The sequence below is a fragment of the Salmo trutta genome, chromosome 16 (genome assembly GCF_901001165.1).
Source record: "Salmo trutta chromosome 16, fSalTru1.1, whole genome shotgun sequence".
In the NCBI taxonomy this organism is placed as follows: domain Eukaryota; kingdom Metazoa; phylum Chordata; class Actinopteri; order Salmoniformes; family Salmonidae; genus Salmo; species Salmo trutta.
Window position 1 is genome coordinate 56057498 of NC_042972.1, and position 16099 is coordinate 56073596.

General features: G+C 43.3%; 1 protein-coding gene across 1 annotated transcript in view; it reads left to right on the top strand.

The window, feature by feature from the left end:
* Positions 1–16099, top strand: part of gli1 (GLI family zinc finger 1) — a 124819-nt gene that overhangs the window by 81999 nt on the left and 26721 nt on the right. Inside the window, exons 3-7 of the mRNA XM_029695031.1 lie at positions 801–1027; positions 1257–1346; positions 1530–1728; positions 2084–2231; positions 15551–15658. Of these exons, the coding sequence (XP_029550891.1) occupies positions 801–1027; positions 1257–1346; positions 1530–1728; positions 2084–2231; positions 15551–15658 (772 nt within the window). The remainder of the gene's footprint in view (positions 1–800; positions 1028–1256; positions 1347–1529; positions 1729–2083; positions 2232–15550; positions 15659–16099) is intronic.

The window sequence follows — 16099 nt, forward strand, 5'->3', positions numbered from 1 at the left end:
GGGGTTGCAGTGAGGTCCCCGATGGGTTGGACAATACTTTTCTCATCAATCATCTTGAAAAAACATATACTTAAAAACTAGAAATCAACCAATCCTCCATCGTTAACACAATGGAAAGGTCAATGCTTTATTATCTAAATGTTGGAAGTGCGTGTGCATCAGAGAGAAACAAAATGGTGCAGTTTAAGGCCATGTGGCGGAGAGTGATGCGGGCGCTGGAGATGGGGGTGTGAGCAGGTGGGTCTGGGCAGGGGTGATGTTGTGGATGTTTGTGTGCATCTGTATGTTGTCGTTTGTATGTGTATGTTTTGTATTGTTAATCTTACAAAAAAATGAATTAGCTGTGTAGTGTTAGGGCACAAACCAAAACCTTCACCCAGTGGGTGCCCCCGGGACCGAGTTTGGGAAACACTGGTTTAGATCACTGTTCTTCACTCCAGGTGTGCAGGCTTTTGTCCTAGCCCAGCACTAAACACAGCTGATGAAACCAATCAACGTATGATCACAACCTTGACTAGCTGAATCAGGTGGGTTAGTGTTAGGCTAAAAGGACCAGAATTGAAGAATACTGACTTAGAGAACGTACAAGCCATACTTTAACTTGGTTCACCCTTACATTGGAGTGACTAAGACCCTGATATCTTGGTCTCTTTGTACTGAATGTCTGTATGGGTATGTTGCTTTCTATGTACGTCTATGTCCCTCTCGATGCCTCTCTGTCTGTATTTCTATGTCTTTTTGCATGTCTGTCTGAATGTCTCTCTGTATGTCTCTCTGTCAATGTCTGTCTGTATGTCTAGCCTTGCTCCTTCAGGAAGGTCTCCCTACAGTGAAGTGTCATCCCTGCACGCTCCGCTCCACAACGGCCATCCTCAGGACTGCAGGAACATGTACAACCCAATGACCCCTAACCCCAGAATCAATCCTAACTCCGTTGTCAACCCCATGGACCAGTACATGCGACCCCCTCTGGCTCCCCCACTGCACAGCATGATGGGACACCGCAGCATGAATCAGTCCTCCGACGGTGAGTCAACAGTCCTGCGCCACGTGAAACACTTCTTGACCTTACCCTCATTATAACCAAAGACAGGCTCTATCTCAATCAGTATTTTCTCCATTCCTCCCGACTCTGATGAATTGAGAAAAAAACTGAAGAAACCTCTTCATGATGCTCCGGTCCCTCAGGAGTCAGTATGGCTGTGTTCTAAAGCCTGTAATAATGTAATAATTCTTATCCTCTTGTGTTTGTCCAGGTGGTAATAGCACACCCTACTGTCACAACAACCTCATGTCATCCCACCACGGCTTCCCCCACGGACAGGGATTAGACCATGTGGGAGACGGTAAGAAAAGAACTGGATCGTGTTTATATCCGCTGCAAAACGCTTTAAAATGTTTTCCGTTGCAATGCCCCCTCTCTGCTCCTCATCTCCTCGCCTCACCCATCCTTTACCTCCCAATCCTCTCTATCTCCCCCACTCCCTGTCTCCTCTTTTCTCTCCCCCCTCCTCCTTTCGCCTCCCCAGGCTCGCGGTTCTCAACGCCTCGCTCCATGCTGAAGCTGAGTAAGAAGCGTGCCTTGTCCATCTCTCCGCTGTCTGACGCCAGCGTGGACCTACAGACGGTCATCAGGACCTCTCCTAACTCCCTGGTGGCCTTCGTCAACTCACGTTGTGGACCCAACGGAGCCAGCTCCTACGGACATCTGTCTGTGGGTGCCATGAGGTCAGGAGCAGGAACCCTACACTATACTTCGCTATGACATATACACCACAATGTATTACACGATACTATACTATATTACACTGTACTCACGCTGCTGACCCAAAGGAGCCAGCTCCTACGGTCTACGGACATATGTCTGTCACGAGGTCAGGAACCAGAATACTATAATCTATAACGCAACACTACTTTACATTCTTTGGTATCAGTCACTTTGTATTGAAATGCGTACTTTCCCAACGAAATGTTAACATCAGTTTTAATCAGTAACATAACCTGTGATCAGTGTAATATTCTGAAACATCATGATGATAAAAACTGTTTATGATACCCCTGTCTCTTGTCTCGTGTATTGTAGTCCATCAATGGGTTACTCCAACTCAATGAACTACCAGTCCAGACAACAAGGCTCTCTGTATGGTGGACACACCCCTGGGCCCTGCCACGCCCCTCCCCCCCGACTACCCCCCCACAACCCCCGCCTCCACGCACCAAAACATGGACACGTAAGACTATTTATGGTTGTCTTCAGACACTTGCTATGGGCTCCACCTGCTACTAACAGTTTCGAGAGAGTGCATCCCGGAAAATAGAGAGACATTCTAAAGCTTGTACCAAAGTACTGTATGTGCATGCACTTGAGTAGACCCATTTCCCGGCCGCGTCATGAAAAGCTGCGCGTGCAGTTCGTCATCAGAAACCTCTGTTTACCTAGCAGTGGATACGATCACATGCAACTTCAAATGCAGATCGTGCAAGTTAACAAAACACCTCATCAGATGGTTATTAACTCCAATTTCTTAGATGTCATCAGGATTGATTACCTAGCACGCTTGTAAGCCAGTGAGGCAAGGTAAAGTATCACAAATAGAGCTAGATAGAGCCAGACGAATAATATATAGATGTAGGATATTAATTTGGGCCAGTTTGCTACAGCAGGAAAATAATGTGAATTATTATGTAGATTATAATTAATGGACATTTTTTGTAGGAGTTGATACATTTTTTGTTACGGCAAATCAAGTCTAAAATTTCAAAGTGGAAATGAATGCACTCAAATACGCTACAAGTTTGCATTACCTGCTGAGCATAAACATTCTCAGCAACAAAAGAGTGATCAAATTATGATCCTACATCTGTACTTGTTGAACATAGTCTTGTGTGTTTTCATGGTCATCACTTACTCACTATTCAGTTTGTCAAGGCCCCGACATCAGTGTTAGAAATTGTTATTTCTTTAGGGGCTAGATCAGCTTTAATATTGCAGATAGATTGAAGCTTCCATCAATGTAATTGTCTGCATCATTTCCAATCCTCAATATATATGTTTTGTAAATACACACACACACACAGATTTTTTTTTAGTTTCACAAAACTTCTGAACCTTTCTATTCTCATAGTTTCTACAGATTGTAAATTAAAGATACATTTTTTTGCTGAAAGTATTATTATGTTATTGATCGATTGACTATGACTTTTCAAATCACCCAGCAGTGCTATTTGCAGAGTTAGCTCCAGATAAACATTGCAATTCTTCAGCCATTCCTGGACCTGCGACCAAAAACAAGCTACATATGAACAGTACCAAAATAATGATCTAATGATTCTGTTTCTTCACAAACAAAATCTGCAGAGCTGGGATGGTTGTATCCCCCATATACAGTATATAACATTCTATTGATTGCAAAACATTTTTTTATAATAATTTAAAAATTCTATGTTTTGAATATGGCGTCGTTTTGCGTATCAGTTCATAAACCATGTGCCATGGAATCGGTAAATCAAAATCATTTCCTAATTATTTTGCAATCTATATGGCATAACTGTACATTTTTTGGTCCTTAAAATTAAACTGGTGTACTTTTTTTATTTGTCACAATTTTCTTTAACCACTTTTTCGGTAATGCTGTAGTTAGTTGGTTGTAATTTTGGGTAGAGCAGACATTTACATATATTTTTGTTAGCTGCATGTGTGACATAACTCCTCCAGTCCTATTTATGATATCATTTACAAAGATTATACCTTTTATTTTACTTTTATTCCAAAAATAATGTTTATCTGTTTTATTTATTTCAACTGAAATTGCAACCAACTTTCTATGGCTTTAAAAAAAATAGTTTATATAATTTGGAGATGATTTCACTTTCAAATAACTGAAAGTAAGAGGTTGTAATCTGAATAAAGGGAAAAGGGACATTCTTGACCATGGGGCGAGAGATTCTTACTAATCTGCAAGAGAACCAGTTCGGATTTAAGTATAACTTTTTATGACTGAAGCCTTTAGTGAGAGGTCTAATGCTAATATTTAATAATTTATATCCTCCAAATTCATATTCATTATATAAATAGGCCTGTTTAATTTGGACTGGCTTGCCATTCCAAATAAAATGGAATATTTTTTTGCGCATATAATTTTAAAAAAAACAGGTCGCTAGGTGTAGGCAAGGCCATAAGAAAATAGGTAAACTGGGATATGACTAAAGAGTTAATAAGGGTGATTGTTCAACAAATACACTGGTATTTCCTTTTTTTGCTAACTTTCTACTAAAATGTATTGTAGTGAGATTATTTATTTATTTCAGGATATGAATACTGAGTATATCCACATCACCGTCAGACCTTATTATTGGTAAATCTAAAAGTTATATATTTTTTAGTGATCCAATACGTAATATAGTACATGTATCATAATTTGGTTGTAATCCAGAGAGATAAGAAAAAGTTCAATGGTCAATGCAAAGAGTCCGGGGATCCATTTGATTAGCTGTTCAGGAGTCTTATGGCTTGGGGATAGAAGCTGTTAAGAAACCTTTTGGACCTAGACTTGACACTCTGTTACCGGTTGCCGTGCGGTAGCAGAGAGAACAGTCTATGACTAGGCTGGCTGGAATCTTTGGCAATTTTTAGGGCCTTCCTCTGACACTGTCTGGTATAGAGGTCCTGGATGAAAGGAAGCTGGCCCCAGTGATGTACTGGGCCGTACGCACTACCCTCTGTAGTGCCTTGCGGTCGGAGGCCGAGCAGTGCCAGGCGGTGATGCAATCAGTCAGGATGCTCTCGATGGTGCAGTTGTGAAACTTTTTGAGGATCTGAGTTCCCAATGCAGAATCTTTTCAGTCTCCTGAGGGGGAATAGGTGTTGTCGTGTCCTCTTCACGACTGTCTTGGTGTGTTTGGACCATGATAGTTTGTTGGTGATGTGGACACTACAGCCCCGTCGATGAGAATGGGGACGTGCTAGACCCTCCTTTTCCTGTAGTCCACGATCATCTCCTTTGTCTTGATCACGTTGAGGTAGAGGTTCTTATCCTGGCACCACAATGCCAAGTCTCTGACCTCCTCCCTATAGGCTGTCTCATCGTTATTGGTGATCAGGCCTACCGCTGTTGTGTCATCATTAAACTTAATGATGTTGTTGGAGTTGTGCTTGGCCAAGCAGTCATGGGTGAACAATGAGTACAGGAGGGGACTGAGCATGCACCCCTGAGGGGCCCCCGTGTTGAGGATCAGGATGGCAGATGTGTTGTTACCTACCCTTACCACCCGGGGCGGCATGTCAGGAAGTCCAGGATCCAGTTGCAGAGGGAGGTGTTTAGTCCCAGGGTCCTTTGCTTAGTGATGAGCTTTGAGAGCACTATGGTGTTGAACGCTGAGCTGTAGTCAATAAATAGCATTCTCACGTAGGTGTTCATTTTTTCCAGGTGGGAAAGGGCAGTGTAGAGTCTTCTGTGGATCTGTTGGGGTGGTATGCAAATTGGAGTGGGTCTAGGGTTTCTGGGATAATGGTGTTGATGTGAGACATGACCAGCCTTTCAAAGCACTTCATGGCTACAGATGTGAGTGCTACAGATTGGTAGTCATTGAGGCAGTTTACCTTAGTGTTCTTGGGCACAGCGACTATGGTGGTCTGCTTGAAACATGTTGGTATTACAGCCTCGGTCAGGGATAGGTTGAAAATGTCAGTGAAGACACTTGCCAGTTGGTCAGCGCATGCTCAGAATACACGTCTTGGTAATCCGTCTGGCCCTGCGGCCTTGTGAACGTTGACCTGTTTAACCTCTCTAGTACATGTGGGACGAACTCGTCCCACCTACGTAACAGCCACTGAAATCCAGTGGCGCGATTTTTGAATCGTTAGAAATGCTATAACTTCAATTTCTCAAACATATGACTATTTCACAGCTATTTAAAGACAAGAATCTCGTTAATCTAACCCCACTGTCCGATTTCAAAAAGGCTTTACAACAAAAGCAAAACATTAGATTATGTCAGCAGAGTACCCAGCCAGAAATAATCACACAGCCATTTTTCAAGCTAGCATATCATGTCACATAAACCCAAACCACAGCTAAATGCAGCACTAACCTTTTATAATCTTCATCAGATGACACACCTAGGACATTGTGTTATACAATACATGCATGTCTGTTCAATCAAGTTCATATTTATATCAAAAACCAGCTTTTTACATTAGCATGTGACGTTCAGAAAAAGCATAACCACCGCAAACTTCCGGTGAATTTACTAACAGTTTGCTAAATTACTCACGATAAACGTTCACAAAAAGCATAACAATTATTTTAAGAATTATAGATACATTACCCCTCTATGCACTCGATATGTCCGATTTTAAAATAGCTTTTCGGATGAAGCACATTTTGCAATAATCTAAGTACATAGCCCGGCATTACAGGGCTAGCTATTTAGACACCCACCCAGGTCAGCCTCCACCAAAATCACATTTCCTATAAGAAAGATGTTCTTACCTTGCTTGTTCTTCATCAGAATACACTGCCAGGACTTCTACTTCAATAACAAATGTTGGTTTGGTCCCAAATAATCCATCGTTATGTTCCAACAGCGACGTTTTGTTCGTGAGTTCTAGAATGCTTTTTCGCGGTGTCGCGCATGGCGCATTGGCGTGTCAAAAATGTCTAAATATTCCATTACCGTACTTCGAAGCATGTCAACCGCTGTTTAAAACCAATTTTTATGCCATTTATGTCATAGAGAAGTGTTAATATTCCGACCGGGAGTATGCATTGAGCCTAAACAGCCGAATAAAATTTCTCCTCAGAAGCGACTCATGCACGCGCATCATTGAAAGGTCCTCCGAGCATCCACTTACAAAAGGCGATAATATATTTCAACCTGAGGTTCCCTCGTAAACCTTCAGTTATTTCGCGGGCTCTGAGAGCCTATTGGAGCCCTGGGAATTGTCACGTTACAGCTAAGATCCTTACTTTTCAATAAAAAGAGGTAAGACGCACGACTCCTTGTCAGACAGGGTACTTCCTGCTTGAAACCTTGTCAGGTTTTTGCCTGCCATAGGAGTTCTGTTATACTCACAGACACCATTCAAACAGTTTTAGAAAATTCAGAGTGTTTTCTATCCAAACCTGAACAATAATATGCATATTCTAGCTTCTGAGTTGGTGTAGGAGGCCGTTAAAAATGGGAACATATTTTTTCCAAAATTCTCAATACTGCCCCCTATACCAAACAGGTTAAAGGTCTTAATCACATCAGTTATGGAGACCGTGATCACACAGTCGTCTGCAACAGCTGGTGCGCTCATTCATGCTTCAGTGTTGCTTGCCTCGAAGCGCGCATAAAAGTTATTTAGCTCGTCTTGTAGGCTTGTGTCACTGTGCAACTCGCTGCTGTGCTTCCCTTTGTAGTCCATAATAGTTTGCAAGCCCTGCCACATCCGACGAGCATCGGAGCTGGTGTAGTAGGATTCAATCTTAGTACTGTATTGACGCTTTGCCTGTTTGATGGTTCGTCGGAGGGCATAGAGGGATTTCTTAAAAGCATCCGGGTTAGAGTCCCGCTCCTTGAAAGCAGCAGTTCTACAATTTAGGTCAGTGCAGATGTTACCTATAATCCATGGTTTCTGGTTGGGGTACGTACAGGAGGATATAGGTATGGTTAGATTTGCCAAGTGAAGGGCAAGGGAGTGTTTTGTACATGTCTCTGTGTGTGGAGTAAAGGTGGTCTAGAGTTTTTTTCCTCTGGTTGCACATGTAACATTCTGGTAGAAATTAGGTAAAACATATTTAAGTTTACCTGCATTAAAGTCCCCGGCCACTAGGAGTGCCGCCTCTGGATGAGCATTTTCTTGTTTGCTTATGGCCTTATACAGCTCATTTTGTGCGGTCTTGGTGCCAGCATCGCTTTGTGGTGGTAAATAGACAGCAACGAAAAATATAGATGAACAAACTCTTGGCAATAGTGTGGTCTACAGCTTATCATGAGATACTCTACCTCAGGTGAGTAAAAACCTCAAGACTTCCTTAATATTAGATTTCGTGCACCAGCTGTTATTGACAAATAGACACAGACTGCCAACCCTTGTCTTACCGGAGGCAGCTGTTCTATCTTGCCGATGCACGAAAAACCCAGCCAGCTGTATGTTATCCCTGTCGTCGTTCAGCCACAACTCGGTAAAACACAAGATATTACAGTTTTTAATGTCCCATTGGTGGGATATTCTTGATCGGAGCTCATCCAGTTTATTATTCAATGATTGCAGGTCGGCTAATAGTACGGAAGGTAGAGACAGGTTACCCACTCGGCGTCAGATTCTTACAAGACACCCAGACCTACGTCCCCTATATCTCTCTCTCTTCATCATGTGAATGACAGGGATATGGGTCTTGTCCGGTGTCCGACTCGTTAAAGAAAAAATCTTTGTCCAGTACGAGGTGGGTAATCACTGTTCTGATATCCAGAAGCTCTTTTCGGTCATAAGAAACGGTGGCAGAAACATTATGTAAAAAATAAGTTACAAATAACGCAAAAAAAACACACAATAGTACAATTTGTTAGGTACCCGTAAAACGGCAGCCATCTCTTCCTGCGCAATTATACATATTTTAATAGCTAACATTTCGATGGCCACAATAAATAGATATACAGTAGAGGACAACCTTGTTTTACTCCTCTTGACGGTTTAATACTTTCTGAGAAGTAGCCATTATCTTGCTTCAAGGCCTGAGCTACAGGCAGTTAGATTTGGGTATGTCATTTTAGGTGAAAATTTAAAAAAAGGGGCAGATCCTTAAGAGGCGGATCCTTGAAGGCTTTAAATACGTCAAGAAGTTCCTCCTCTGTAATTTGGCCTTCACATGAGTCTTTCTGTACAGCTGTTAATTTTACATTATTAATAGAAAACAAATCCATACAATTAACTTCAGTTAGTGGAGATGGAGGAGACTGAAACATATGCTTAAAGTACTTTGCTTCCTCTTTCAAAATATAGTTTGGTGCATCATGGGTGACTCCATTTGTAACACATTTCAGTAAATTATTTTAGTGCATTTTCCCCGTATTCCATCAGGGTTGCTTTATTTTTTACAATATAAACTAAGCAAAAAAAGAAACGTCCCTTTTTCAGGACCCAGTCTTTCAAAGATAATTTGTAAAAATCTAAATAACTTCACAGATCTTCATTGTAAAGGGTTTAAACACTGTTTCCCATGCTTGTTCAATGAACCATAAACAATGAATGAACATGCACCTGTGGAACGGTTGTTAAGACACTAACAGCTTACAGACGGTAGGCAATTAATGTCACAGTTATGAAAACTTAGGACACTAGAAGAGGCTAAAAGAAGCCTTACTACTGACTCTGAAAAACACCAAAAAAAGATGCCAAGGGTCCCTGCTCATCTGCGTGAACGTGCCTTAGGCATGCTGCAAGGAGGCATGAGGACTGCAGATGTGGCCAAGGCAATAAATTGCAATGTCCGTACTGTGAGATGCCTAAGACAGCGCTACAGGGAGACAGGGTGGACAGCTGATCATCCTCGCAGTGGCAAACCACGTGTAACAACACCTGCACAGGATCGGTACATCCGAACATCACACCTGCGGGACAGGTACAGGATGGCAACAACAACTACCCGAGTTACACCAGGAACGCACAATCCCTCCATCAGTGCTCAGACTGTCCGCAATAGGCTGAGAGAGGCTGGACTGAGGGCTTGTAGGTCTGTTGTAAGGCAGGTCCTCACCAGACATCACCGGCAACAACGTCTCCTATGGGCACAAACCCATCATCGCTGGACCAGACAGGACTGGCAAAAAAATCCTCTTCACTGACGAGTCGCAGTGTTGTCTCACCAGGGGTGATGGTTGGATTCGCGTTTATCGTCGAAGGAATGAGCGTTACACCGAGGCCTGTACTCTTGAGCGGGATTCATTTGGAGGTGGAGGGTCCGTCATGGTCTGGGGCTGTGTGTCACAGCATCATCAGACTGCCTGCAATGACAACAAGCTCAATCTCAATGCTGTGCGTTACAGGGATGACATCCTCCTCCCTCATGTGGTACCATTCCTGCAGGCTCATCCTAACATGACATTCCAGTATGACAATGCCACCAGCCATGCTGCTCGTTCTGTGCATGATTTCCTGCAAGACAGTAATGGCAATGTTCTGCCATGGCCAGCGAAGAGCCTGGATCTCAATCACATTGAGCACGTCTGGGACCTGTTGGATCAGAGGGTGAGGGCTAGGGCCATTCCCCCCAGAAATGTCCGGGAACTTGTAGGTGCCTTGGTGAAGAGCGGGGTAACATCTCACAGCAAGAACTGACAAATCTGGTACAGTCCATGAGGAGATGCACTGCAGTACTTAATGCAGCTGGTGGCCACACCAGATACTGACTATTACTTTTTGAACCCCCCCCCCCCCCCCCAAGGAATATAACATGAAAATGGGAGCATGTGAAGAGAGCACAGTGGGCTTGTCTGGAGTTTAACTTCTTGGACCCTCTGATATATTCCAGCTTACAATGATCTCTTTAGACGAGAAAGGGATGTTGTGCGCCCTCCAACCAGTGGCGCCACTCCTCGAGGGCCAGCTTGATGGCGAGGAGTTCTGTTCCCCACATCGTAATTCCTCTCGGCGGGGGATACCTTCCTGGAGAAAGTGGCACAGGGATGTGATTTGGGAGGTGTTCCCACCCGCTGAGAGTATTGCTCCTACTTCAGAGGCATCCACCTCCAGGGTGAAAGAAAGGGTCGGATAAGGTTGGCGAAGGAGAGGAGCTGAGGTGAAGGGGCATTTCAAGTTGTTGAACACAGTCAGCGCGCATCAGTACATTGAAGGGTCCGTGTGTTTTGGCTGGTAAGGGCAGTGAGGGGAGCGGTAGTAGAACTGAAGTTCCGAATGAACCGGCGATAGAAGTTGGAGAACCCAATAAAACGTTGGAGTTCCTTAACGGTGATGGGTTTGGGCCAAGTTACTGATGGTGGTGACTTTGTTCTCATCCATGCTGTCCCCTCCAGGTGTCAGTATGAAGCTGAGGAAGTTCACAGAGGTTACATGGAAGGCACTCTTTTCAGTCTTCACATAAAGATTATGGTCAAGGAGCTGTTGAAGAACCTTTTGCACATGCGTTCCTTCAGGGAGTAGGAGTAAATCGGGATGTCATGAATGTAGACGATGAGAAAGTGGTTGATCATATCCTGGAAAACCTAGTTCATAAAGGATTGGAAGACAGCGGGGGCGTTCATAAGGCATGACCAGGTATTCGTAGTGCCCTGGAGCGGTGATAAAAGCCATATTCCATTCATCGCCTTCAAGTATACGGACAATGTTATATGCACTTCGCAGGTTGAGTTTAGTATAGAGCTTGGCGCGGCCCACTTGTTCAAGGGTCACTGGGATCAGAGGGAAACGGTTCTTGACCGTGACGTCATTCAGGAAACGATAATCAATACATGGATGGAGACCATCATCCTTTTTTCCAACGAAGAAGAAGCTGGACGCAGCCGGAGAAGAAGTACGAATGAAGCCATTTAAGTGATTCATCAATGTAGTTCTCCATTGCCTCATTTTCCAGGATAGATAGGGGGTAAACACGGCCCTTCAGTGGGGACACTCCAGGGAGTAAGTCAATAGCACAGTCTCCTGGGCGATGTGGTGGCAGAGTGGAGGCCTTGACTTTGCTGAAGACATTGCTGTACTGGGCGTATTCAGATGGTATAGTGGGTGTCACTGCCGAGGCAGAGTCCTCAATGGTGGTGGCTCTGCAGGGTAGTCTGAGACAACTGGAGAAGCAGGTAGAAGACCAAGACAGTAGTTCACCTTGTTCCCACTAGATGGCTGGGTCATGACGACAAAGCCAGGGGTGTTCGATGGCTGATTGGCTGTTTGGGGGATGAGAGTTCCATGAGTTGAATGGTTACGGTGTGGAAGACTCCAATCTGGAGGGTGACGCTTTGTCAGGTGCGTGATGAAGCCCGTGCCCAATGGCTGCCCAGCCAGGGTGTTAATCCTTAAGGGAGGGGTGACAGGTGTTAGATCAATGTCAAGCTCTTGTACTAACTGGTGATCGATAAAATGACCCGCTGCTCCCGAATCTATCAAGACTTCTACGTACTTGGTAACCCCCTTCACGGTTATCAATACTGGGACGGAGAAGTGCTTCTGGGAGATATTTAGATATAAGGACACGCCTACCTGCATGGCAGCAGGGGGACCCTTTTCCTCCCTCCGTGGGGGGGGGGCGAACAGGGCAATGGCTGAGTGGATGATCTTTCCCTTCACAGTATAGGCAGAGCCTTTCTTGGAGCCGCTTTTGACGTTTAATACACGGGAGAGGAGCATAGCCCAACTGCATGGGCTCTGGAAGACTCGGACAGGATGACTGAATCATGGAAAGAGAAGGTTTCGGGTTCCTGGGTGGCAGAGTTCTTCAGCGGTGAGGTGGTCGATGGCGATACGAATGTATTGATTTAAATCCTACAGGCCAGCTCCGCCTGAAATTCGTCTGTTGAGCCCTCTTCAATAAACAGTAAGTAAAGCAGCCTCATTCCGTCCACTCCCTACAGCCATGGTGCGGCAGCTGAATTGTGTCCTTGTTGAAGTTCTATGAGGAGGTCTCCTATAGGACGACCGGAGGGAGAGTGATCGAATACCTCTTTGAAGAGGGTGTGGAAATGGGTCTCGGATCCGAGTGCTGTTGGCAGTCCATATGGCGGTGGCCCAATCCAGGGCTTTGCCTGTGAGTTAGCGACAACAAAATCCACCCTGCTCTTGTCGGTGGCGAAGTTAGTGGGGTGGTGCTCAATGTATTTGCTGCATTTCCCAGGTGAACCGTCATATTTTCCAGGCATGGGTATGAACGAAGGAGGGCTACGGGTTACGATACCTGGCATCGGAGGAGTAGGCTGGCGGAGAAGATGGCGAATTTCCTTCATAAGCTCCTCTTGCTGGGTTAGGTGCCGCTGTAGCTCCACTGAATCCATTCCGTTTTTAGGTGAGGTTTCCTGTAATGAATACTCAGGGATAAAAAGGTGTAGATTCACACGCAGAGCGCAGCAGATGTTTATTAACAGCACATTACTCAACACAAGTGAGACTCATGTCGCCTATGGTAGGTCTACAGTATATCTAAACATTTTTTTTTTCATCTCTACATGTAGGTCTCCTGATTTAAACCCGATCAAACTTGTTGCAACTGAAATGTAGTTGAAATAATCATCTGCGTGTTTGCCTGGCATGGGTCGTTCCTCGCCCTCTTCAACTCCGCCAATGCCGCCAGACTCTCAGCCAATTACTCATTTTTCATTAGGGCAAATCTGATCTGTGAGAATATCTAAGGGGATTTTACATAATTATAATTCAAGGTTAATAATAATAATAATAATAATAATAATAATAATAATCATCGCTTTGTTTAAGCCTTCGCAGATGGCAGGAATTGTGGTCGCAGGCAATGGTCAAACACAGGTAGGTAGTCAAAAACAAACAATACCCCACAACCATACAAACAGAAAGAACTGAACTAAATAGGGAGCTGATGAGACCAGGTGAGAAACGAACCCAGGTGAAATCAATGAACAAAAATGAAAGACAGGGCTACGTTCCAGAACACAAAGAAACAGGGCTACGTTCAAGAACACAAAGAAAAAGAACACAAGGTTGACTAAGAAAAGGAAAGCAGAACCTTACACTAACTTATTATGTGCCTCTATGGTACTGTTTTTATTGCCATCTATCTGTACTCTTAGTCCTTCTATTTCCTTTCTTAATATGGACTCTTTTGACCTAAATTGCTTTTGTTTTAGTATTGAGTATTGAATTGCATGGTCTCTAAAGGCACATTTAAAAGTGTCCTATACAATAAGGGGATCTTCTGTACCTATGTAATGTTAGGCTTTGATTAAATTTCCAATATCCTCACCCACGTGGAAATTCTGTAAGACGAATGTATATGCCAATTATTTTATGGTCCAACCGCATTCTGTCCCCTATCAACACATTTTTTATATTTTGGTGCGGGAATGACATAAGAAAGTAGTCAAGACGACTACTTTGATTGAGCCTCCGCCATATATATCTCACTAGGTCAGGATATTTAAGCCTCCATATATCCACTAGTTCCAGCATAGCCATGATGTTCATGATTTCCTTAAGTGCATGAGGGTGATAGTTTGTAGTGTGATTTCCTTTACGGTCCATTGAGGTATTTAAAAACCTATTATAATCTCCCACCATAATAATTGAGTCTTGTATTGCTTGTGGGTTTGATAAAGTATTATATATATTTTCAAAGAAGCATGGATCATCATTATTTGGACTGTATAGATTAATGATCCAAATCTATTTATGGTCCAATATTTTTTTTAATAATCCATCAACCTTGCCAATCTGTTTGGACAATTTGCACATTCTGATCAAAATAGTTGTTAATAAATTGAGTTTCTTTGCCCATGGGAGAATATATATACCCCCCAGTCCTTTTTCTACAAAACTTCATCTGAATTTGTTGAATGAGTTTCCTGTAAACAATAGATATTATATTCCTTCTCTTATCTGCTAAGCCATTACAATTATAACTAGCTATACTTATTTAATAATTTACCATAATGAAAAGTTTCAGTTATATTTATCATAATATATGTTTGTAAACTTACCATTAAAAAGTACGATCATGATTGAGTGTTCAAATAGCTGTACCATGGTATTTGCACTGCTAAACACAACCAGTCATGATGTTTTCATCTGAATGTCAAAGAATCACTTCAAAAGATCACTCCTGTTGGCTACCCGCGCACGTTTGTCCACTCACAAAAAAAATCCTAACTTTGATGAATGAAATGAGACATCTGTACCAAAAAAAATTGAAATTGTAATGACATTCAGCGATTGATGCGTCCACTGCTGTACACGCGTGTATCGGTCTAGGCCACTTTTCTCCGCCTTGGCAAAATGTTAGTGTTCTCGTCAAACCACAACACAATCTGGAGGGTATACCGCCCGTTTTCACTGTGTGCTCTTTTTGAAGGATGGCTCCCTGTCTCTCAGGGGCCCTGGGCTCCAGGGGGACAGGGGTGGTCTGCCAGTCACTGGGACGACAACCCAACTTGGGATGGGGGGGTGTTTAATGTGTGGAATAATGGAGAACAATTGGTGGTTTACTTAGTAGCAAAACAAATATCATGGTACAGCTATATGGACCCTCAATCATTATTGTACTTATTAATGGTATGTTTACAAGCATAGTGTTAGCAATCCTGCTTATCTTTTGATGTCAGGATGCATGGGCATCACTCGAACGCGACGTTTGATGGTGAACAAGAAATGGCTCTATATAGTCCTGACCTGTTTCTCTGTGTGTAGCCCAAGACAGAGGTGGTACTGGGCAGTGTGATGTTTTACCAGACATTCTAATGCACCAATGTTGTAACTGAGTGTGTGTGTGTGTGTGTGTGTGTGTGTGTGTGTGTGTGTGTGTGTGTGTGTGTGTGTGTGTGTGTGTGTGTGTGTGTGTGTGTGTGTGTGTGTGTGTGTGTGTGTGTGTGTGTGTAGTTAAAGACAGAGCCAGTGCTGGGTAGTGTGATGGATGGGATCAACATTAAGAGTCTGGAGGAGAGGTCTGAGGGTGACGTGGCCAGCCCATCCTCTACTGGCACACAGGTAACAGGTTACACTACACTACACACAACACACCCAACCTCAGGTAACACTAAGCTTATTACACACGGCACACACACATACAGTGAAGGGGAAAAGTATTTGATCCCCTACTGATTTTGTACGTTTGCCCACTGACAAAGAAATGATTAGTCTATAATTTTAATGGTAGGTTTATTTGAACAGTAAGCCACAGAATAACAACAAAAAAATCCAGAAAAACGCATGTTAAAAATGTTATAAATTGATTTGCATTTTAATGAGGGAAATAAGTATTTGACCCCCTCTCATTCAGAAATATTTCTGGCTCCCAGGTGTCTTTTATACAGGTAACGAGCTGAAATTAGGAGCACACTCTTAAAGGGAGTGCTCCTAATCTCAGTTTGTTACCTGTATATAAGACACCTGTCCACAGAAGTAATCAATCAATCAGATTCCAAACTC